At 36.0% G+C, this 25,396-nt stretch overlaps 1 protein-coding gene across 2 annotated transcripts in view; it reads left to right on the plus strand.

The window, feature by feature from the left end:
• Positions 1 to 25,396, plus strand: part of LOC131045348 (elongation factor G, mitochondrial) — a 110,899-nt gene that overhangs the window by 23,595 nt on the left and 61,908 nt on the right. For both annotated transcript variants that reach the window (XR_009105802.2, XM_057978937.2), the window contains exons 9-14: positions 9,686 to 9,724; positions 10,056 to 10,116; positions 10,254 to 10,363; positions 10,518 to 10,592; positions 10,681 to 10,749; positions 10,870 to 10,991. Coding sequence is in view for 1 of the 2 variants with exons in the window: in XM_057978937.2 (XP_057834920.1) it covers positions 9,686 to 9,724; positions 10,056 to 10,116; positions 10,254 to 10,363; positions 10,518 to 10,592; positions 10,681 to 10,749; positions 10,870 to 10,991 (476 nt within the window). In the remaining variant the exon portion in view is untranslated. The remainder of the gene's footprint in view (positions 1 to 9,685; positions 9,725 to 10,055; positions 10,117 to 10,253; positions 10,364 to 10,517; positions 10,593 to 10,680; positions 10,750 to 10,869; positions 10,992 to 25,396) is intronic.

The following is a 25,396-nucleotide window of genomic DNA, read 5'->3' on the forward strand; positions in this document are numbered from 1 at the left end:
ACAACCTAATGATCCAAACCTAAGGCTCACAATTTCCATTCATGAACCATAATTACTTATGCCAACAATAAGTCCTTGCAAATGTTCCAAAGGCAATCAAAATTCATTAAAAGAACCCTTCTTAAAACAGAATTTAATGAAGTGAAGCGAAATTAGACATAGATAGAACTGAATTCAATCTCAAATTGAAGAAATACACTCAGTCTCAGACCTGCGATTCATTTCAAAATATACCAGTAATCAAATGAAAAGATCAAGCTGTCTTCTTTCCAAGTATGCTAAACAATAATCCTGCCTCCAAATTCGATTATTAATTAACTCAAGTCAAATCGCTGGCAAAGTTGCTGATCGCTCTTGGTATTGTTCACTGTGATGTCAAAATCGCCACCTTGCTGATCTCAGAATCAACTTGCTGTCAGTAATGTTATTTGATTTCACCACCTTGATATTCGCTTCCATTCACATAGTCAAAAGTTGTAAATCAGAAATCAAAAATCATTGTTTGAATCATGCAATTTGCTTTGAACATGAAGATCGCCCAAACCTTGGAAAGAATTCGCTCTATAATTATCAATTTGGATACAACTCTGATTGAATATGAGATTATCACCAATAATGTGTTTGCTGATGCTAGAATTAAAATCGCATTTCATAGACTGGTTGCTGTTTGAATGAAGATTACATCATTTCAAAATTGTTCCATACACAAATCGATCCTTATGAAGATCTTGAATCAATCAACAAAATCACTGATCAAAGTAGAGTCGCTGATGATCAAAATGCAGAGATGAATTCGCTGCCCAATGTGGGATCAAAATCACTCTCAACAACTCGCACAGACTCAATAATGAATTGCCATTATTGTCTGATTGCCTAGATGAAGTTGAATAAAAGTGCAAGTATAAAGATAAATTTGATCAAATGAAATGATCAAATTAGAGCCTATAATCGTTCAAGGAGGTTGGTACCTCATCACAGGCATCAGCGATTCTCATTTGATGTTTTTGCAATTAAAATCGATTGGCAATCTGGTTGCACCCATTTAATGCTTGCGTGGTTATCATTTTTGATCCTTAAGTGAGAGCACCCTTTCTTAAAATCGTGATGCCTTTGGAACAAATCGCCACCCACATATTACAATTACTTCATGATATGCGATTGCCATATATCAAATGTGTTGCAATCAATACCAATAAAGAGCTTTGAGCTTTGCAATTCGAATTATTGAATGAAATCACTTGGCTATATTGAATTCAATGACTTGTTTTGATCAAATTAAGTCGAGGTGGCTGACTTATGCTTTCTACTGGTGTGATAACTTCCATTAAATGTCCTGCAATCATCATTCAAAATCGACCTTGAGTCTTGGAATCCATATTGAATGTAGCATCGTGTGAACTCAAGTGCTAGGGTGGCGTAGTTGAATGCTTGGACTTGACTCCATGAGGGTCGCTATTATCTCTACGTTCATTGCATCAATTTGACGACTTGCATCGTGCATAGCCCAAGTGTAGGAATAACATCGTTGAATGCACATGGCTTGTATGCTTATTCGTTGTTTGATAATCGCGTTCATTGAATGATTTGCCTTAAAGGTGTAGCTCTCCTCTTTCTCACAATTGAACTTGATCAAGCACAATATGTGTGAGAGCAACGCATGATGCGTGCATGGGCAATGCATGATGCGTGCATGGGCAATGCACGAGATGTGCGTGATCAATGATGCATGATGTGTGTGTGGCCAATGCATGATAGGTGTGAGGGCAACGCACGAAAGGCTCGAAGGCTACACATGAAAGGTGCGAAGGTTACGCACAAAAGGTCATCTTCATGCCTTAGTCAAATTTTGATCTTTCAATTTTGCACTTCTTCCAAATAAAAAGCTAATAGCTAAACGACTCAAAACTAACCTAGAAGAAGAAAAGCGGGGGTCTATATGCTGACCAATGTGCATTTCCAAAAGGGGCGATTAGGAAGATTATATGATTTGATTTTGGATAGTCTCCAATGGGTGCAATTCATAAAGGAAAGTAATAATATTGTGTTAAAGAAAGTTTCCTTAAAAAAGGTGTGATTTGTATTAGAAATATTATTAAGTTGCAATTGTTATTGTGACTAAAAACAGCAATCAACAAAGAGAAAGATATGTCTCTTCAATCTGAAAGGGTATGTATCTTAGAAGTAAAGATATAAATAAAGATTAGAAATGGAGTTTGAGGACCATCATTGAAAGCACAGAATACCGATTTACTGGCAGATCATCTAGAGTATTGCACTCGTTATTGTGACAGCAGATTGGCATTCTGTATTTCTTCCATAAACCTAATTGGTATGCTGTATCTAGATGGGACAGATTAATGGCCTATAATATAGACTGTTTCATTAATTCTTATATGTACGCATAACAGTGATAATGCCAATAAGATTTATATTTGTTAACAATAGAAGAATTAGATTTATTTGACAATTTTCCTTAATTTCATTTATTTACAGAGATATTTATAATGCATGAGAGATTAGCATATAGACCTAATCCTTAATCATTCTTTATTTTCCCTCATGGGGATATGTTGGTTTTGTTACGAGGGTAGTAATACCATCCCAAAATAGGTGAGTCCAAGAGGTGGTATGGACGGGTGTTCTTGAAACCCTTGGGCCTATTTGTGGAGAATGGTTTCCTAGTGCCCTAACAAGTAATTCTCCATCCTCCATTAGGGTAGATAATTAGTAAAGGTTTGGGAGCTTAAATATTGTAATTATTGCTTGTATTATGAATAGTAATTTTTCCCTAGTTTTAATAATCTGATTTAAGGCAATAATTATGCATAATAATGTATGATTAATTATTGGGAAACAGGCAGACCCTAACAGGGGATATTACAATTGGTATCAGAGCGTTGATCTTGCCATCCTGCAGGGTAAAGATGAATCAACGAATCATTCTAGTCAATGAGAAGAAATCTAACAATACGTTATCTGCGTGTATATTCCGTGTTTGCATATATCCATGTGTATGCTCCGTGTTTTTGTGTGTATGCTCCATGCTTGGTTCATGCCTAATGTGTTTGCAGCATGTCTACTCCATGAATATCCACGATTACGGCTTTTGGTTGATCTAGAATATGAAAATAACTAGAGTGAACCAAAAGAGATATGAATTTATTTAGGAAAGAACATTGCATTTGAGGTTATAGATGTGTGTCATTCCTCTAATCCTCATCTTAATATATAAGTTCTTGCCTTAAGCTTAAGAGATATCTACAATATTGGGCGAACTTTGGGACAACCTAACCACTTACAAAGTGATGCGAAACAAGAGTGAGAGAACTCTAGGATTCTATTGTTACGAAATTGTTCAAAATTGCAAATAGTGTAATATTAGAGTTGAACAATAGAAGCTAATTATACCATACGCTCTAAGGGTTGATTTTGATTTAATGAACACTAACTTCGCTTGAGGACAAGCAACTTTTGGGATAGGCAGACTGTCATGCCCCTGCCTAAACAATAGAAACCTTAATAAAGAAAATTGTCTTTTCAAAAATACTTCACAATTTTCTAAATTGATCTCAGGTAAACAATAACACAGACAAACAAAGAGGATGCAGCAATCGGCTTTACTAATGATTCTCCAAGGAAAAGAGACTATTCTCATTGAAGTAGAGACAATGATATAATGAACATAAGATGTCCGATCAGAATTTGAAGATAACCAATTCTAGAACTTAAGAAATGTGTAGCGTTTCAAGAGACATAATATTATTGTTTGCTAAGGGCAGATATGCAGCGATCCATAGATATGCAGCGATCCATTTGCAAGGAGCAGTGATTAACATTAAACATTAACATATTAATTAATAATAAGTCATAATCAAGGCCAACTATGATCAGAACAGTGACTTAATATGAAAAAATATAGGTGGTGGCAGAGAAGTTAATATTATGATCGATTCATGAAAGAAATATAAAATATACAGTAGTGTGTTAGAAGCAGTTCTTTGTTGAGAATGAGAACACTAATTAAAAGAAGCATCAAATTAGTAAGTGAAATGACGTGGTCTATATGCTGACCAATGTGCATTTCCAAAAGGGGCGATTAGGAAGATTATATGATTTGACTTTGGATACTCTCCAAAGGGTGCAAATCATAAAGGAAAGTAAGAATATTGTGTTAAAGAAACATTCCTTAAAAAAAGGTGCAATTTGCATTAGAAATTATATTAAGATGCAATTATTATTGTGACTAAGAACAGCAATCAACAAAGAGAAAGATATGTCTCTTCAATCTGAAAGGGTATGTATCTTAGAAGTAAATATATAAATAAAGATTAGAAATGGAGTTTGAGGACCATCATTGAAGGAACAGAATTCTAATTTACTGGCAGATCATCTAGATTATTGCAATTGTTATTGTGACAGCAGATTGGTATGCTGTATCTCTTCCATAAACTCAATGTTTATTACAGAATATTATATTTAATTTCTATTGGGAATTACTGACAGATTTATGGCCTATAATATAGACTGTTTCATTAATTCTCATATATACGTATAACAGTGATAATGCCAATAAGATTTATATTTGTTACAATAGGAGAATCAGATTTATTTGACAATTATGCTTAATTTCATTTATTTACATAATATTCATAATGCATGAGAGATTAGCATATAAAGACCTAATCCTTAATCATTCTTTATTTTCCTTCATGGGGATGGTTTGGTTTTGTTAGGAGGGTAGTAATTCCATCCCAAATGGGTGAGTCCAAGAGGTGGTACGGACAGGTGTTCTTGAAACCCTTGGGCCTATTTGTGGAGAATGTTTTCCTAGTGCCCTAACAAGTAATTTTCCATCCTCCATTAGGGTTGATAATTAGGAAAGGATTGGGAGCTTAAATATGGTAATTATTGCTTGTATTATGAATAGTAATTGTGCCCTAGTTTTAATAATCTAATTTAAGGCAAAATTCCTATGTATTTTTATTATAATTATGATTTTTATAAAGTACAACGTGCATTTTTTTCTATATGCACTATATTTGACATCAAATAGCAAAAATAGTTTTTGCTTTGTTTTAACTTCTTACAACTAGTAAGTACATTGTTATTTAGTTCTATACGTTTAACTAAGACACTTGAGAAAACATGCAGATGATGAAGTCCAACATAGGACCTTAACATTGGAATCAACATGTTGCATGTTTCGTAGTTGAGCTTGGTGGAAAGGACAAAGGAACAACATTAGTATTCACAACAATTGGTTCGATACAACATTTGATAATGCCCATTGGCCAAGGAGGATTTGAAGGATAATTATAGGCAGAAGTAGGGTACTCTATATAGAACTTAGATTCACATCCAAGGCCAAGATTATCCAAACATGTTAGAAGGAAATTGTTAGTACACACCTATCTTTGTGGCCAAGGTTTTGGTAGAGGAAAAATGGATGCTTCTTGATTTTGGGTAAAAGTTGATCAACGATACCTAGTAGTAGAGCAAAAGGACTAAGTGGCCTAGGAATAAAATGATAGGATGGCATCTCATTATTTCTGTCTTTATCTATTTCTATTTCTAGCATTGAAAGAAATTGCAGTACCTTCAACTCCTTGGATGTAAGCTTCTAATGTTCATACAAATATTGGTTCTTTCCCTACATTTCATGATAGGTTGGATTATTGAAAATTTATTGCTTCTTTGTCTACTTCTTGTAGATTATGGAGAAGATTATTAACCAACATGATATTTGGTGGTTTGTTTCTACTTGTAATTGTTGAGAACAAATTATCTGGTGGCCAAGCATATCCCTCAAAGAATATGATCAGTGATGTTGGAGATGGTCTAGATGGATGTTATGGATAATAGCATGAACACCAATCTATATGAATTGTGCAGGATAGGGGGCCATGTTAGGGCTGAGTGGCCATTGAGGGAAGGTCCAAATGACTTAAATATCTTGCTCATATGCATCAATTCCAACGACTCCATTGATCACTTTATTTAAGAAATATTTTTGGAGAGGTTTCTGTGACTGCACTGTAGTTAGTTAAATGTTTTTTGTGTTTTAATGTCACTTTCATGACAACATAAAACAACGTGGTGGATGAGAAAAACCCTTCTTTCAATTTGCAAGGGAAGCTCCCTGATATTATCTACTTATAAAATCCAAAACAAAACAAGTTTGCTAATAAGAACACCGTAAATGTAGTATATGGAGTTTTACATAAGGATAAATTAATTAAGCAAACTTGACCTAACTATTTTGATCTCAGAGGTTAGTGCATGAGACTTTGAAGAACTCCTATTCTTACCAAGGAATTTTTTCTTTTTCTGACAGTTAAGACATAAGCAGAAAACACAACTTGTTGAAACAATAGCACTTAGAAGAAGAAAGGATGAAGGCAACAAAGTATCACAAAGCATTCAAAATTGCTTCATAGTTTCTATTCTTGGAACACTAATGTTACACAAAGTTAACTTAGAATTTCTTATTGATTGAATTCTTCCTTGAACAATTACAATGCTTGGTATTGGACTTGAATGAAAACCTGGGTAACATAAGCAAGCTTTAATTTTGTAGCTTTACATAGACACTTAACAGTTTAATTGACATTGAACTTTTAATAACAATATTTGGAGTGTAAGTCTGGCATCAAGTCTCGTTACATTGTATGTGTAAATGACACATATGTATAATCATCTAGCTGTAGCTTCTTGAAGCTTAATGTTGATGTTGTTTGTAGCTAGGTTGGATTCCTTCTAGGGCTGACCTAGCCTATGGGTGACTAATTGGCCTATCGGCCTTAGTCACATTAATGTGCAAATTAAAATGTTAATTGTAATTGCCTTATAGGGCCGACCCTATATAGGTTTATATTATTGTAAATTATTGTTTTTATTCTAAGAGGCCGACCCAACTTGAATGGGTGCCTCTCACATATATAAAGGAGATGTAATTGGGATTCATTACATATTCATTCACTCAAGCATCCAGCATTCTATCACCTTCAGCAGAGCAGCGAATTCCTTCTGCTGATCAGCGAATACATTCCTAAGGCAGTGAAACTATTATCTGATCAGCGAATCCATTTCCAAGGGCAGTGCACCATCTCTAAGACAGCGACTCGTGTCCATGATCAGCGACTCGTGTCCATGATCAGCGAATGGACTTCATGTTCAGGGAATTGTCTTCACTGATTAGCGAATCATCTCCATTCAAGCATATTTCAGATAAGTTGGTTACACTGCTGTGTACATCAGTTTGATGCCCTAGTTTGGATTCATGAACTGCTGTTCATACTGCTTCAAGTGTTGAAGCAAATCTGTAAAGATATACACTGATTATTATCTAATATCATCTGAGATTAGTTGCTGGGTGTTTCACCTTCAAGATGAAGGTTTTCCCAGGGTATTCTTGTGTTCTGTGTTCATTGTGTTAATTTTTGTTAATTGCTATCAGTCTGATCTAAAAATCAACACTTAAAATATAATTCAAATAAATTTTTTGGGACCATTTCTATCCTCAATCTTTGAAAATAATATAAAATTTTACTTTCGTTCCTTCTATGTTCATATCTTGAGCGTCCATTTGAATCAAGGGCTTTGATCTTCTGAGTTTGTCTTTAATTTGCTTTAATTGATCCTCAATCTTGGCTTGGGATTCATTTTAAATGAAGGGTTAATATTCATTGTTTTTTCTCCTGTATTTTACTTTATTTCCTTTCCAATCTTCACTTGAAGCCATATACTAAATGTGATCTTTCTACTTGATTGAAACTAAATGTCTTGAATATTGGACCTTATGAAATGACAACTTTATGCTTGGAATATGATCTTCATATATGATTTTGTTCCAATTCGCCAGAGAGGATTTGTCTTAGCTTCAATCTTTCCTGCCTTTGTTTGTTATCTGCCATCGTAGTCTTTCTTTGAACTTCACCTTTTCTTTCCTTTGTTGGTGTTGGAGTTTGACCCTCCTTCAGGATTCTTAACTTATAATTTTTGTTATGAACAACTGACACGTACTGTTGGTAAACCAAGACAGACAGACACCTAAGGAATTAATTATTTTAAGTGGGAAGATAACATGCTTGACTAGCATGACCTAGCATTTGGCCACAGATATGATTAAACACAAGATTTTTAGGCATAGTGAATTTTGGTACCAATATAATGTAAACTTGTGTACAAATGAATTTTTGTCTACAGTATGCAATTGTATATGTGATGTTCTTCATTTGTGTAAACTCTTTAGTAGTCCAAATTTTGTATGTTCAACTCAATAATTTGAACATGCTTTTGTTAAAATAATTTGTCATTTTAACATGTTTATAAATGTAATGAAATTGCAAGCACCAGAATTTGAGGAGAGCTCTTTTTTGTTGCAAATGTGTCGTAGTCGTAGAGTCCTGTCATTTAAAATTTGCTAAAATGAGCAGTGAAAACTAAATTTTGTTAACGAGCATATGATTTTAAGATTTTGTTTGGCATGCATATCTCATATTGTGCTTTGGAATGACTTGTATTTTTCTTGACATAGTTATCTGGTTCTATCAAATGTGTATGGAGTGGTTGGGTACCCAACTTCTCTAACTATGTACACGATGCTTGAAAATCTTCAATGGTGTCAAATGCCATTGTCTTGCAAAGCTGTCGTGCAAATGTTTCCTGTGCAAAAGACAGCAAAATCTGTGTGCCTGAATAAAGGCTTGAGATATAATATATATTTATTAAGTAGCTGTGACTGTCAGATGAGTTATCTGGGATGCTTTCCTGATGTGGTCTCCAATTGATATTCAAATTTATAGAAAGTGAGAAAATGTTCACCTGGCAATTTTCTGTGGTGAAAAGCCATTGGAATTGAGTATTCTTGAATCTTGATGTGTGAGTGATTAGGTTTTTGTCTGTTGCTAGTTTTAATTCATTGCTACAGGTAGGTTTGTGGAGGTATATAATCAATACACTAATTTTAAAGTTAATAAATGTAATGTAAGCATTTTTTTTGATGTTACTAGATATATGGAGAAACTGATTTGTTTTTAATAGTTAACGAAAAATGAAAGGATTTCCCGGTAACTATGGAGGGCACAAATGTTAATCGATAAGATGAATTAAGCTCAATTGGGCATTTTGTTTGAGCTATTTACTTTGTCACTACAATTGAATTTTTCCTGAATAAGAAAAGTTCAGCACTTACCTCTGATATTATTGTCTTGTGTGTTTTCATTTGGTGTGGCTTGTGTATATTTCATGTTTTTATCTTATCCAAGTTTATTATCCATGTTTTTTGTCTCAGGCACATATTCAGAGCTCTGAGATACAATTATTGTGACAGAGCTTTCTAAAATGTAACAATTTGTCCTTCTATTAGCTTGTTAGATTTTGATTTATGTAAGATATAAGAAAACATGAATGCAAATTGCTTGAGATGTTTTGTTCTCTATATTTTTCAGTTTTATCTATCATGCTTTTGTTCTTTCAAATAAGTCATACAATAGGAAGTGGAGAGTAAGCACAAACGCTAGCTTCTCCAGACTGTTCTTGATTGTGAAATGGAAGCAGAGGGAATCTGAAAGATATTCTTAGTTTGTTTTGGGTTTTACGGAGGTTGTGTATATTTGGTACTGTCTTCACAGTTCTTCTCAATATTTAATTATCATAAGCTATTAATTGTTTGATTCTTACGCAGGTTCCTCGCCTTGTGCGGATGCATGCTGATGATATGGAGGTTTGTTCATGGTGCTGATTTGTAAAGAGCTATGTAGCTTGCAAATAATTTTTTTTTTCACTAATTTTGAGAAGTCTTTGAAGTAATAAAACAGTGTATGGCTGCAATCTACTCAGTGGTAAAGAGTGATTGTAGATTTTAGTGGCTTGGGTGAGGTTCTTGTTCTGCTAGATTGTATATCAGACCTTTTTTAACATAAAGCAATATTCTTTTCTGGTATTAATCCATCGGAAGAAAATATCTATAACAAATAACAGATGCATTTGGCTGTCATAAAAGATTTGATATTGATTGATGCATACAGTATATTTTTTCACTTAATTGTTTTCAGGATATTCAAAAAGCACATGCTGGAGAAATCGTAGCTGTATTTGGAGTGGACTGTGCATCAGGTAGGTCTGTTATAGACTATAGAAATGGTTTCAGTCAACTGTCTTGTATGAATGGCAGACTAATGTCTTGTCACATGAGCATATTGCATTATCGTAATATTATATATCTTCTACTTATATGATGATTGGTGGGATAGGTGACACATTTACTGATGGTTCTGTAAAGTACACTATGACATCTATGAATGTTCCTGAGCCAGTAATGTCTCTAGCAATTGCACCTGCATCCAAGGACATGGGAGGACAAGTAAAAGTCTTTTTTGAAATTTGTTTTTGCATAGCTTCCAATGGTTTTAGTCTTCTTGAATGTTTCTTGTGTAATCAATATGTGGAGAATTTTTAATAATTATATTTAGAATTTTTGACATAATCTAAAAAGTTGCCTTATGTTATCTTTGTAGTTCTCAAAAGCTTTGAATCGATTTCAAAGAGAAGACCCAACATTTCGAGTTGGCTTAGATCGAGACAGTGGTCAGGTAATGCTTGTTGAATTGAAAACATCAATTTCCAATGACTTTTGCTCTAATTTTTTTTGACATAATATTTAGTGTGTATTCTATACAGACAATTATTTCTGGCATGGGAGAGCTCCATTTGGACATTTATGTGGAACGCATTAAAAGGGAATATAAAGTATTGTGTTTTGCCTTGGTCCCATAAATTTGTTTGTTCTCACTATGCTTTCAACTAAGAATGAATTTCGTTGATATTTGTACTTTGCTGGTGCCCATTTTCTTCAATGGGATGACTTAGGTTGAAGCTGTAGTTGGGAAACCGCAAGTCAACTTTCGTGAGACTATCACGCAACGTGCTGAATTTGATTATCTTCATAAGAAACAAAGTGGCGGTCAAGGTCAATATGGAAGGGTTATTGGGTAAGTTTTGTTGCTTTTCAAGACAACATTTCTGTATAAAAGTTGGACTTTTGATTGAGCTGCTATATATAGTGTTACCAGGAAACATGCATTTAATTTTGTAGTTTTCCAGCAGAAATTCGTCATGCTAATCCATTAAAACAAAATTCAAAGCTATGAATAGATGACTTCATACATAAATATACTGAATGCAGAAATTTATTTGGATGACATCCAATTACTCTTGGACATTTTGGAGAATGTTTTTTTAAGTGAAAATATATTCAGAATTATGAGTTATAGCCTATAGGTAAATTGATGGTACCAGTTTGCTAGTACGGCAGTTTTTTTGCTTGGTTTATGTGTGGCTAGGTTAAGCCATACAATATGTATACATAATGTAGAGGGAGAGAAGGTATGTGAGTATGTACTCCAGTTTGACTCAGCTGGAGAAGAATTTGCAACTTGTTGAGATTGAAGACATTGTCATACAACATTTACAATTATAAAAGCAAGAAAGTAAAAGAGTAAAAAATGCATACTTGTAATAAAACTTTGATTGTAGGCCATGGAGTTACCATGATGTTTAACCATCCTTCTTTTACATGTCTTAAAGGGTGCTAAGGTTGTGATTCCTTGAAGTTATAGAACTCCCAAACTCACCCATAACTATGTCCTCTAAATCTAGATCTGAGAAGAATGTAGTGAATGTTGCCTTGTACATATCACCAACGTCAACAATTCTATACGATTCACTCTCCTAGGCAAACAAAGTATTTTCATAGTGTAATATTTAGGTGAGAAGACAAATGCTAGGAGACACAAGGGTGTGGCCATGTTGTTTGAGCAATAGAAAATAACACATTGATTTGTTTGAAAAATGTTCCTTTGGGCTTATTCTTCTTCACAGCTAATGTCCTTTATTTTTTTTATCGTGGAGTCCATGCCTTCATATATGTCGCTTAAACACAACCAATCTATATTGATAACCTGATTATACTCAATTGTCTGAAACTCAAAAGATAACAACATAAGCCTAAAAATTATCATCCAAGACCAATGCTTCATTTTGGGCCTACTATGATGTATAAAGGAAATAAAAATAAAATGTTGAAATTTTATAATCATACTTTCAACAACCTGAATCTGGAGGACCCATAGATGACTTGTGACATATTATGATTTGTCACAAACATTCAAAGCTCGTTAGCTTGAGTGTAGGTTCCTTTGATCTATTTGATTCTTTTTCCAATCAATTGCATCACTAAGTTGTGTGAGTGGACAAATGATGTCTAGAACAGATGCCATACATCTTGCCTTAACCAATAAACAGGCTGCCCTACAATTTTAAGCATTGTTTGTTATGACTTGGGAAATGTTTTGAACACCCATCATCTCTATTGATTCTATGAAGATGTTGGCAATGAATTTTGCATCTTTCACTTGCCATCCGCAATCAATTGCCTTTAGAAAGATTGCCCTGTTAGGGCTTGTTTCAATGTTGTAGATGGAGGGCCTGTTTTGCAATCTTTTCATCCATTAGGAACAACGGACACTTCTGTGAATCCCTAATTGGCTGCGGTAATGTCTCTACAAAATCTTTTAACTTTGTGAATAAGGTTTGTGTGCACTTTTTTTTTACTGAAGATTTATATAACCCGTTAGTGTTTGATTAATTGTTGTCACAATTTGCTGCCAATATGGTGATCTTATGAGGTTGAAAGGAAGCCCATTGGCATAAATGTAAGCACTTTGTGCTCATGTGCAATGTCCCTTACCTCATTTCAAAATGCCCTTTTTAATTGGCGTGTTTTCCTAGCCTTTCTTGAAAGTGGGGAAATAAAGGGGCTGTCGTTTGTTTGGGAAGATGGTTTTGCAAGGAAAGAATGTGTAGATAATTTGTAAAAGATTCTGGTTTTTGTACTTCAGGGCATGTTTGACGAGTTAGTAATAGTGGATAGGCTCTTAGACATTGAGGATTGCTTTAGATGGTGTGGGACATCAAAGCTTTGAGAGAAAAGAAAAATTCTAGATTTGACTATTTTTCCTACAGTGGTAAAAGTGTTGGTTGCAATAGGCTGTGAAAATGAAATTGCCTTTATAGAAAACAAAAAATTCACTACTGATGTTTTTTGTGTCCTATGACATTCCAATTTTTGAAAACCTTGACTTTGGCATGTTTCTTCAATCTTTTTGGCTTCTAGCAGCTTTGTAACACTTCATAAATGCATTGTAAGATAGAATTAGAATCAAGTAGAGCAATTTGGGGATTTAGAGTAGCATTTGTGCCAATTTTCTATGTTCTTGGTTATGGTTAAAAGCAACATAGGAGGGCTATGGGGTTATTGAGAGTACCTTAGAGTCAAATTCTAGTGGATTTCTTGTTTGTTGTCAAGTATAAGTGGCATAGACTAGTTTGTACTTTGTAGTACCATTGTAGTGACTCTAAGTGAGTAGTACTCACATTCTAGTTGGTGTTTTGTAATGTCCCCAATTTTGAATTAACTTGTTTGTGTCCAAAACTAACAATTCCAATAATAACATACTAAAGTAAATTCATTTAATCATTAATAACTTAAGAAATAATGATCAAATACATGGATTAGTGAACAATTATATTATATGGAATGCTAAACCTTATAACTATCTAGCTACCCCATAGCCAATCATAGTTTAGTTTGGTAGGAAAACTCGAAAGGGTGCCGGTAAATTGCTCAGTCCAACTAAGCCTGAGAGCACATAGCATTCAACTATCACAACTTGCCCCTCGGCCCACAAGTGGCAGGAACGTCCAATTATGACCAGTTCCATCCCTTGGGGTGGTCTACTTAGTTTGAGGGAACCAGTAAACTGCATCTCCTAGCTTATTTCCTCCAACTTACATCTGATTGATTATGAGATAAATATATACATATATATGAAATATTTACTTGAAGAGATATAGTCAAGTATTAATCTTATAGAAAACAATGTCTATGAATGCACATAGAAAGATTGATGCCTAACACTCTTAGATATCATACCAATCACTTGTATGATACCAATCACTTGTATGATGCACAATGGCTGTATGGCCTGAATGTTATTCACTTATATCAGATCTCTACTTGATCGATTGACTTTATATTGAAATGATTGCTTGATCATAGAAAATTGTGAAGTCTTATTAATAAAACAATTTTCTGCATATCTGATCTCATTAGATTTCTTTCTTATATTTCTATTTTCCTCTTATATGCAAGTTATATGTATTTCCAATTTTTGATGTTTTCCCATTGCTTATTTTCCATTCTCTGCTGGCTGTTCCCCATCAATGAACCTACTCTTTTTTATATTCCTCGTGAAGGAATGAGGAATCACGATTCTTTACAAAGGATACATCTCACTCAGGTGTTGTGCCCCTTTCCTTTATGCATATCACTACCATACCAATTGTTGCCTTCTTAATACTTTTTTGAAAGATACGCATCCTTTCTTTGAAGAATCATTATTCATGTTTAACGTCTAATTGTCATCTCCTTTGCTGGGTTAATTAATTATCATTTACTGCGTTTTGAAAGACTATGGTAGGTCATGACGGATATTACAATATCCTTAAGATAAATTGTTGGTGTTGGAAATAAGTGACACCCAGACCGACGATGGACTGGTCCAAGAGGGGCCATTAGCTCAGTGGTAGAGCACTCCAGCAGCGTATGGAAGGTCTTAGGTTCGAGTCCTAGCTGGTCCATGTCTTTACATGGTATCAAAGCCACGTTAGATCGAACCTGAGGCATTCAAATTTGTAAAGTTCAAACCAAAGTATATAACATGACATTTTTCTCCATGGCCAGTGCTATTAGATTTGAAGATAGACTTGATGGAGGAAATAACTTTGTCTCATGGAAATTCAGAATTATGTTGGTACTTAAAGAGAACCAAGTACAGTCATTTGTAAATGAGAAAACTGAAGAACCACAAAATGATCCTGAGAAGACTGCGTGGATAGATGGAAACGATAAGGCAATGAAGATAATTGTGGATGGGGTAAGAGACCATATTGTACCCCTTCTAACGAAATATGACACTGCATATCAGATGTTCAAATCTTTTGAGAGTACTTATGAGATAAGTAACTCTAGCAGAACTTTAGCACTGAAAAGGCAGATCAACCACATCAGTATGAACAAGGGTGAATCCATCAATGCCTACTTTATGAGAATCTCAACCTTAAGGGATCAACTCTCCACTCTTGGGTATTAGATTGAAAGCAGGGAATTAACCCTAATTGCTCTAGATGGTTTACCAAGCACCTGGGAAACCTTTGTACAAGGAATCAGTGACAGATCTAAATTCCTGAAGCTTGATCGATTAAGAGCAGAATCCAGGCAAGCCAAGAAAGGGCTCAACCACAAATCTATAGATGAAGACCTTCAAGTGCTTAATGCTAGCACTCACAAGAAGGGTAAAAAGAAGCAATTTAAGAAAAGGAAAAGTCATCAGAGCAAGAACACCTCCAAGAAAGATCTCTCCCACATTCAGTGTTTCAGATGCGACCAGTTTGGAAACTATGTAGCTAAATGCCTTGAAAGGTCCAAACAACAAGCTACATTTGCCAAAACAGGAAAGACTAGAGGAGAGAATGATTCTGAGAAATATGTGTTTTATTCAGCACTCTCTAACCAAGTATCAAATAAAACAAACTCATGGGTGATTGACAGTGGCTCATCTAGACATATTACTGGGTTCAGAGAAGTGCTGGATTCCATGGTGGAAGAAACTGATGAAGAGGTAACAATTGGGGATGATTCTGCACATCCAGTCAGAGGAATTGTAACCTGCACCATAAAATTGAAGTCATGCCTATCTTTGCAGCTCACAAGAGTACTATACGTCCCAGGCATCAAGAGGAACCTGGTCTCCATTTCAGCACTTGAGGATAATGGATATAGAGTGACCTTCATGGATAACAAAGTGTTGGCTTGGCCAAATAATTCATCCATCATGAAAGCCAAGACTATAGGTCAGAGGCAAGGTTACTTGTATGAGCTATGTACAGAACCTAATCTAGCCCTAATCCATGAAGTTGCAGATGCAAATGAAATTTGGCATAGAAGATTAGGTCACTTGAACTTTCGTGCCTTATCATCTATGAAGAATCTTGTCACAGGTTTACCTAAGTTGAAACATTATCATTCAGGTGCATGCAAGGGATGTGCCCTAGGTAAAAATCCAAAGGGCTCTTTTCAAAATAGTAGTAGAAAAACTAGCAATGTTTTTAGAATTAGTCCACTCTAATTTATGTGGACCTATGTCTGTACCCTCTTTAGGAGGATTTTTGTATTATGTAATATTTGTTGATGACTACTCCAGGAAGACTTGGATCTACTTCTTGAAATGTAAAGAATAAGAAGAGATCCTTAGAAGGTTTAAAGAATTTAAATCCCTCACTGAAAACTCCTCGGGAAAGAAAATTAAGACCTTAAGAACTGACAATGGGAGGGAATATAGTTCAGATCTATTCAAGGATTTTTGTAAAAATGTTGGGATTAAGAGGGAGTTAACTGTTCCTTACAACCCTCAACAAAATGGGGTAGCTGAAAGGAAGAATAGGACAATTGTAGAAGTAGCCAAAGCCATGCTCCTTCATCAAAATCTTGATACCCATCTTTGGGTAGAGGCTTCAAACTTTGCCATGTATATACAGAATAGATGCCCTCATTCCCACATTGAAGACAAAACTCCTGAGGAAGTCTTCACTGGATCAAAGCCAGATATCAGTCATTTCATATTTGGGTGCCCTGTCTATATCCATGTACCTAAGGAGAAAAGAACAAAATTAGAGCCCTCAGGGAAAAGAGGAATTTTTGTTGGGTATAGTGAAACTTCCAAGGCCTACAAAATCTATGTACCTAGTCAAAAACAAATTGAACTTAGTAGGGATGTGATCTTCGAGGAAGACTTAGCCTTCAAAAGAGTCAGAAATTCCATAGAACCTGAAGTTCAGGTTTTTGCTCCTAACCTAGAAGAGGATCCTGCTCCTGAGTTTCAGAGGGAGAATCTTGAGGAGAATGAGGATGAAGCCCATAACTCACCTAGAGAAAATCCCAAGAGAAGATTACTCTGGGCCACCAAAACAGTAGAAGAGGCTAAAAAATATGTAGCTCCCTCAAGAACCTTCAGAGAAAGTAAAAGGCCTAACAGATTTACTAATTATGTTGCCCTTATAAATGATCTCTCCAAATTCGAACCTACTAATATATCAGATGCATTTAAACATCAAGTATGGAAGGATGCCATGTCAGAGGAATATCAGTCCATTGTGAAAAATGATGTTTGGGAGATTGTTCCAAGGCCAACAGGAAAATCTGTGGTTTCATCCAAATGGCCCTTCAAAATCAAGCATGCTGTAGACGGCAGCATTGAAAAACACAAAGCCAGATTTGTAGCCAGAGGGTTCTCACAAAAGGAAGGGATTGATTATGAGGAAACATTTGCACCTGTTGCTAGATATACCTCAGTTAGAGCAGTCTTAGCCATTGCAGCAGCAAAAGGATGTAAAATACATTAGATGGATGTAAAGACAACATTCCTGAATGGAAAAATTGAGGAAGAGGTCTACCTAGAGCAACTTGAAAGATTTGAGATACATAATGCAGAGTCTCATGTGTGCAAACTCAAGAAAGCCCTATATGGACTTAAACAGGCTCCCATGGCCTGGTATGAGAGAATTGATAGTTATCTCACAGGATTAGGCTTCTCAAAAAACGATGCGGACCTAAATCTCTATTTTAAACAAAACAAAGCTGATATGTTAATATTGATCTTATATGTTGATGATTTATTAATCACAAGAGAAGATCATCTCATAGATCAATGTAAGAAAGACCTTGCTAAAGAATTTGATATGAAGGACTTGGGTCTTCTTCATTATTTCCTTGGATTGGTAGTCTGGCAGAATTCTGATAGCATTGTACCAAATCAGGGTAAATATACCTTGGACATATTGAAGAGATTTGGGATGTTAAACTGTAGACCTATGACATCTCCTATGGAAACAAACCTTCATAAACTTAAGGAAGCAACAATAGATTCACAACCAACAAATCCTACTCTCTATAGGCAGATGATTGGATCCTTGATGTACCTGGTAAATATGAGGCCAGATATTTGTTATGCAGTAAATGCTTTGAGTCAGTTTATGTGTGAACCGAAGGAGATACACCTGGTAGCAATAAAACACATCATGAGATACCTTCAAGGTACTCTCAATCTTGGTCTGAAGTATGAGAAAGTTAATTTGGATCTTCATGGATTCACAGATTCAGATTGGGCTGGAAGTGTGACTGATAGAAAAAGCACCTCAGGATGCTGGTTTAGTTTGGGTTCAGCTATGATATCTTGGATTAGCAGAAAACAGTCGTCAGTAGCACAGAGTTCCACTGAGGCCGAATACATTGCAACTTCCATGGCTGCTCGAGAGGCAGTATGGCTCAGGAAGTTGCTTGTGGGATTATTCCCCGTTAGGTTTTCAAACTTCTTCATAAGCATGAAGAATCCTCATGTTGGAAGCTGCAAGTTGAGAAGAACCCTCACAATCAAGGTAAAAGGGGTGATAAAAACTCGATTATTTTTGTTGAAAAGGATGAAGAGGTTAAAGTAATTATTGCACTTTTGGAGCGAACTCCAAGATTTCTTCCACTAGCATAAAGGTTTCTTGTCGAAAGAGGCATTGTTTAACATCATCATTCAAATTAAGGGTTTTAACATTGATGCAATTTTTGATTCTTGTTCCCAAATTAACTTGATTGGTCAAGATTTGGTTGAAATAATTGGCCTAACAACTCATCAACACTCTAAGCCATATATGTGGGATTGTAAAGCTGTGTCATACCATCTAGTAAATAAGTTCCACCTTATCAATGCTGGAAACAACTTCATGTTGTTTGCTAATTAAAACAAGGAGCAACCTAATGAGCTCCTAAATTGTGAGGGTAAAATGTTGGCCGGAAAAACAAAGATCATTTCCTTGGAGAAAAGTAATGTTGAACAATTTTCTCCATGTTCAAGCAATGTAACAAACTTTGGTTCATATACATTATGTGGTGCAAGGGATTAGTTGAGGATTTCATACAAGTTTGTCTATGTTCAAGCAATGTAACAAACTTTGGTTCATGTTTAAGCAATGTAACAAGTTTCTCATCATTTAGATAGTTGGAGACAAGGGTGTACCAAACTTTGGTTCATTTACCTTATGTGGTGCAAGAAAACTTGTTGAACAAGCTTCTCCATGTAAAAGCAATGTAACAAACGTTGGTTCATATACATTATGTGGTGCAAGGGATTAGTTCAAACAAGTTTGTCTATGTTCAAGTAATGTTACAAACTTTGGTTCACCTAGATAGTTGGGGATGAGGGTATTCCAAACTTTGGTTCATGTACATTATGTGGTGCAAGGGAACATGCCAATTATGTCATTAGTTGAGGGTTTCACACAGCCTTATCCGATTAGTCTATAACTTTTGTGGACATTAGTTGGAGATGAGGGTGTACCAAACTTTGCTTTATGTAACAAGCCTGCATATTGGGGAGGTGTGATTACTGATTTGTCAAAGGGTCTAGTTTTGTACATCATGGCATGTGGGAGGAGTTTGTAATAGGTGATGGGCTTTGGGACATCGAGGAATGCATCAAGTGGTTTGGGACTTCAAAATGCAAGCTTTGGTAGAAAAGAGAATTTTCGGGGCAGTAAGATTATGCTTTGATTCTTCAATTGTTGTGACTTTTAGCATCTTTGTAACACTTAATATATGTATTGTAAGCTCTAATTGAGAATTGAGGATAGTAAATTGGTGATTTAGAGTAAATTTTTTGCAAATTTTTTATGTTCCTAGTGACCATTGCAAGCGACATAAGAGGGCTATGGAGTTTTGGAGAGATTGTAAAGGTCTTAGAGGTAAAATATCATTGATTTGTTGCTTGTTTTCAAGCCCAAGTGGTTTGATTAGTCTCAAGTGCTATTGGAGTGATTTCAAGTGAGAATTACCTACATTTTAGTTGAATTTTTTACTCCAAGTGGATTTCTCTAGGGCATGTTGGTCTCATTCTTTCATGGTGTTCATTTCTCATTATTTTTCTTGCAAATTCTTGTTACTTCGTGCAAGTTTAATTAGTCTTTAATCTTTTTCTCTATCATAGTTGTTGACAAACTATTGGAGAAATCTTCACCTCAGTTACGAATTAGTGGCAAACACTATTGGAAAAGGAGAAGATGGTCTTGCAGGTGGCTTGTATGATCCTTTCTTGGTTAATGGTTGGGATCTTGATTTGCTCTCTTGGTTGCACTATTTGCTTCTTCATCCTCCTTGATACAAGAGAAAATTTGCTCCATTTGCTACTCATCTTTGTTCTCCCTTGGACAAACTTTGATTCCTTAGACTGCCTTTGTACATAGGTGAGCTTTGAAGTGATTGTGTGAGCTCCTATACTCATTATTTCATGGATTACTGTGGCAAATATAATCCCCATCTCTAGGGAGTTGTGTAATCATTTTATAGGTTGCTCTAAACATGGCGATTCATCAATTTTATAAAGCTTATTTGTTGTGGATCCACTTAACCAGAAGTAGTACCCATTATAAAGTATGTGGATACCATTATCTACATGTTTTAAAATAAACAAATACTAGGAGAATTGACAAGCAAAAAGTGTAATGCTAGGCTTTGTTAGCATAGAAAAATAAAAATAATGAACCATGGGGACGTGTCCCACCCCCCCAACCAAAAAAAAAAAAAAACAACCACCTCGCGTTCTGGGATAGTGACGGGGAGGGGATGTCACCCCGTTGTCCCTCTATCGCCGTCGAGACGCCATAGATGTCCAAATGCCCATGTGTCCCTCGAATGTCCCAGGGATGTTTGGACTTTTCCCGTCTTGGGGCATTCCAAAGAGTCGTTTTTAAAAAAACATCTTTTTTTTTCTCTTGATTTTGCTGCTAGGGTCAAACCCTAGTGGGGACGTGGGCACCATCCATGCCCTCTACCCCTCACAAAACTCTCTCAAATCCAACTTTTTCCTCATGTTTGGTTTTCTGTTTTTTGCAACAGCTCGGTGAAGAGGAGAGAAAAGAGTGAATGAGTGAAAGAGATAGATTCAGTTTTTGCAAGTGCAAGAGGGGTGGCAAGGAGAAAGAAGAAGACGAGGAGAAGGATTCTACATCAACTTGGATAGATTTTTCAAGCAAAAGGTAGGTTTCTATGATTGCTTTTTCAAATTTTTGTTGTTTTTTGATGTTGAATCTTGATGTCAAAATGAAAATGAAGAATGTTGCATTGAAATGAATGTAGGAATATTCAGAAATGAAAAATGAAGAATGTTGCATTGAAATGAATGTAGGAATATGCACAAACGCATATTCCTACATTCATTTCAATGCAACATTCTTCATTTTTCATTTTAACTTCAAGATTCAATATCAAGTTTGTTGAACTTGGCTAAAACTAGGCAATTATATAATTTATATTGTGAATTGTAGTGTCACAATGAGCTCTCATGACATGAGTGAGAATGAGGTAGAAGAGGTTCATTCTCGTAGTGACACCAAATCAAAATATGAATTTGACGTTGAGGGGGGTGACCATGGGGCTGATCTTGAAGCCCAAACTAGGTCCATGGCAAGTCCAACAGCTAGTGTAGAGTGCCTCTCCTCATTATTAGCGAAGTATGCTAAGGTTCCTTGATCGTAAGTCTCCTCTCAAACATTGTGCAACAAAAATACCAGCATGTCGGGGACTGGTTGTGGCACAAGGAAGTGGAAATGCAACTTTTGTGGTTTAGAATGGTATGGCAACATTAATAGACTTAATGCACACTTTTTATTTGAGGAAAAGGGGTGGGTAGATGTTTTTTTTTTGGAAAAGGGGGCAAACATCAAATATAGAGCTGAGATGAACAAGCTTTGGGGTGTTCTTGATGACATTGCAACTACAATGGCTACTGCTCTGTTTCATAGGGCACATGTTCAGCTAAGCCAACCACAAACTTCTAGTCATACTTTGTAGATGAGAGGAAGAGTGGTGTCAGGACATTTGTCCACTTTCAGTGCCATGGCCGATGCAGGAGAGGGTAAGGGGAAATGCAAGTTGCAAAGTAGCCTAATAGTTGAATTGTTCAACGTGCAACTGAAGGATGAGATAGATGATGTCATTGGCAAGTTCTTCTTTGCTAATGGCATCCCATTGCATGTAGCTCAATCTCCTTATTATAAGGAGATGATATCGATGGTGACAAGGGGAGGATTGTCATATGTGCCACTAGGTGAGACCAAATTGATGCCCGCGATCTTGAATAAGAACTATTCCAAGATCAATGTTTTGATGGAGAAGATGAAAGAATGTTGGGTGCAAACTGGATGCAGCATAGTCATGGATGGGTGGATGAATGTTAATTGTCGTCCACTCATCAATATCATGGTTAAATGTGTAGAGGGCCCATAATTTCTTAAGGCAGTTGATTGTACATGGCATCGCAAACATGCTGATTTTTTCGTTTGAGGTTCTCGAGGAGGCTATTAAGGAGGTTGGGCCACAAATGTGGTCCAAATAGTGATAGACGTAGCATATGTGTGCAAAGTTGTGGAGAAACTTGTTAAGGCAACCTATAGACATATTTGGTGGACTCCATGTTGTGTGCATGCCATGAACAATGCACTCAAGGACATGGGGAAGATTGAGTGAATTAGAGGAGTGGTCAACGATGCGAGAGATGTGCAGAGGTTTATTTGCAACCACCAGACTTCACATGCACTCTTTAGGAGCTTCTTTAAGGAGTTCTTGAAACCCATTGAAATGAGATATGCATCCTATTTCATTCTCTTGGAGAGAATGATTGAGTTGCAAGAGGCACCGCACCTCATGGTTATGGCAGTCGATTGGAATCGGTGGGCCGAGTCCAGGACAAAGCAAAGGAGGAGGGTGAAGGATATAGTGAAGAGTGATGTGTTTTGGAGTGATGCAAATATAGTCTCTATCATTTCTCTAGTTTTCCAAGTTATCAAATATGGGGTTGGGGATGCACCTAACCTTGGAGAGGTGTACGAGTGCATCAATTCTATGCTTGACTAGATGAGGGCTGTTGTGCGAGTGAAGGACCCCACTTTAGCATTCTACAATGAACACATTCAACCGATCATTCGCTCAACACTATCTTGCATATGGCTGCCTGTGCATTGAATCCTAAGTGGTACAAGACTAGGCCTGGTAGAGTTACATTGATTTAGGATGCTAAGGTGAAGGCAAAGTTCTTTAGGTGTATTGAGAGGATGTATGATGCTATTGATGCCAATACGATTTGGACTAAGTGGACCAAATTTGCCACTCAGGGGTTATTCAGAGGTGGCCAAGATGGATTTGGCAACTATGGTAAAGGAGGACCCAATTTCGTGGTGGAATTGCCATGGGCCAGAATCTTGGACTACCACTCTAGCCGCCATCTGATTGCTATCTTAGGTTTCTAGCTCTTTAGCTGCTGAGAGGAATTGGTCTACCTATAGGTTCATCCACTCTCTTAAGAGGAACAAACTTACCTCTAGGAGAGCAGAGAAGCTTGTGGCTGTACATAGTGCTTTGTGTCTCATTGACCACAAGACACTTGTGTACAAAGAGAGTCCAATAACATGATGGGATGTAGAGCCAGGGCAGCAACATAGTTTGATGAAGATGCTATGACTTCAGATGCAGGGCTGGTTGGTGTTAGTTTGGTGAAGCTTGACCATGAGGACTCTAGTAGTTTGAGTGATAAGGTGTTTGGGGATTGATTAGAGGCTTCTTTAACTAAATTTTGACATTTTGTACTTATTTTGATATCATGCTACTCATTGTAATCATCTTTATGATATTTTCGATATAATAGAAATCTCTGATTTTGACATTTCCATTTGTCAAATTTTATATTTTATTCAAGTATTTAAAATTAAAATCTTAAATCTTAGTATTTAGTATTTGCAATTTTGCTTTTTTACTAATTTTTGCCAAAGTTTCATCTGAAATTTAATCCTTATACATCTTTTCATAACTATTTTTTCAAGTACTATGTGTATATCAGCACCACTGTCCCCAAACTTAGGCCCTTGGTCCCCTCGTCCTTGAAACTCTTCCCCTCGTCCCCGTGTCAGGAAACTCCGTGGAACATTGAATAAAAAATAACAATGAAGAAAACAACAATATTTACCTATGATATGTTATAAAATGAATAACAATTCTGAAAACAACAATGAAATGAATAGGAAGCTTGTAAACGAATTTGAGAAAACTTAAAAAAAAAACTTACGTTGAATGATGAATGTTCTTGGTGCTATCTGATCCTTGTAGCACTCATCAAACAAGCCTTCACAACTCCTTAACACTCTAATTACAACCCTTTTTAGCTCTTTTTTTCACTTTGAAAGGAAATACAAGAGCAAGAAAATGAAAAATAAATCCAAGTATATTGATTGAAGTAATGTTACCAAAGTATAAGAGCAACTTGAGAGCAATCACCCAAAACTTGAAGAAGAGACACAAAAGCTTTTGAAAGGGGAAAAACAAAGAAAAACCCCTTATGTATTATGATTGAAGGCAAAGCCTAAAGAAGAAATAGAGAGAGAGATAGAGAGCAAGAAGCTCATTACAATGATATCATAAAGTGAAGAATGAGAGGAGAAGCATCTCTTAAATAGAGATGAGAAGAGGATATACAAAGTAACTCCCAAATCTATGAATGCCACCATTCATGATATGTGTGTGCAATGTCTCAACATCCTCTTAAGGAGGATAAATTAATATTCCTTAATAAAGGAAAATAAAAGAAATGACTTGTCCTCACACATGTACAAGAGGACAAATTACATATAGGGATTCCAAAGGAATATCCCAAAATAAATACAAATACACCTAAGCCAAGTAAAGATTAAACATTCTAACACCCCGCCTTAAGCTTTACTTGGGGAGTTTACATCAAACCTTTCAATGGGTTGCAATCCAAGATTTTTACAACGAAATTGGAACTTTTCTTTACAAAGTGGCTTTGTTAAAATATCAACAACTTGATCTTCGCCCTTGCAATATAGTAGTGAAACTTGCTTGTCTTCAATTGTTCTCTAATAAAGTGGTGTTGGAGAGCAATATGTTTGGTCCTTGCTTGGAAGATAGGATTCTTAGCCAAGGCAATGGTAGTTTGATTGTCACAATACAAAGGTGTTGGAACTTGTTGAGGTAGCCCCAAATCTTCAAGCATTCATCTAAGCCATAAGGCTTCTTTAGAGGCATTAGTGCATCCTTTATATTCAACTTTGGTGGAACCAAGTGCAGTAGATTGTTGTTTCTTACTATTCCATGAAGTGGCACCTGAACCAACAAAGAAACAATATCCACAAGTAGATTTCCCATCATTGGGATCTCCCCCTAGATCTG

The sequence above is a fragment of the Cryptomeria japonica genome, chromosome 3 (genome assembly GCF_030272615.1).
Source record: "Cryptomeria japonica chromosome 3, Sugi_1.0, whole genome shotgun sequence".
Classification (NCBI taxonomy): domain Eukaryota; kingdom Viridiplantae; phylum Streptophyta; class Pinopsida; order Cupressales; family Cupressaceae; genus Cryptomeria; species Cryptomeria japonica.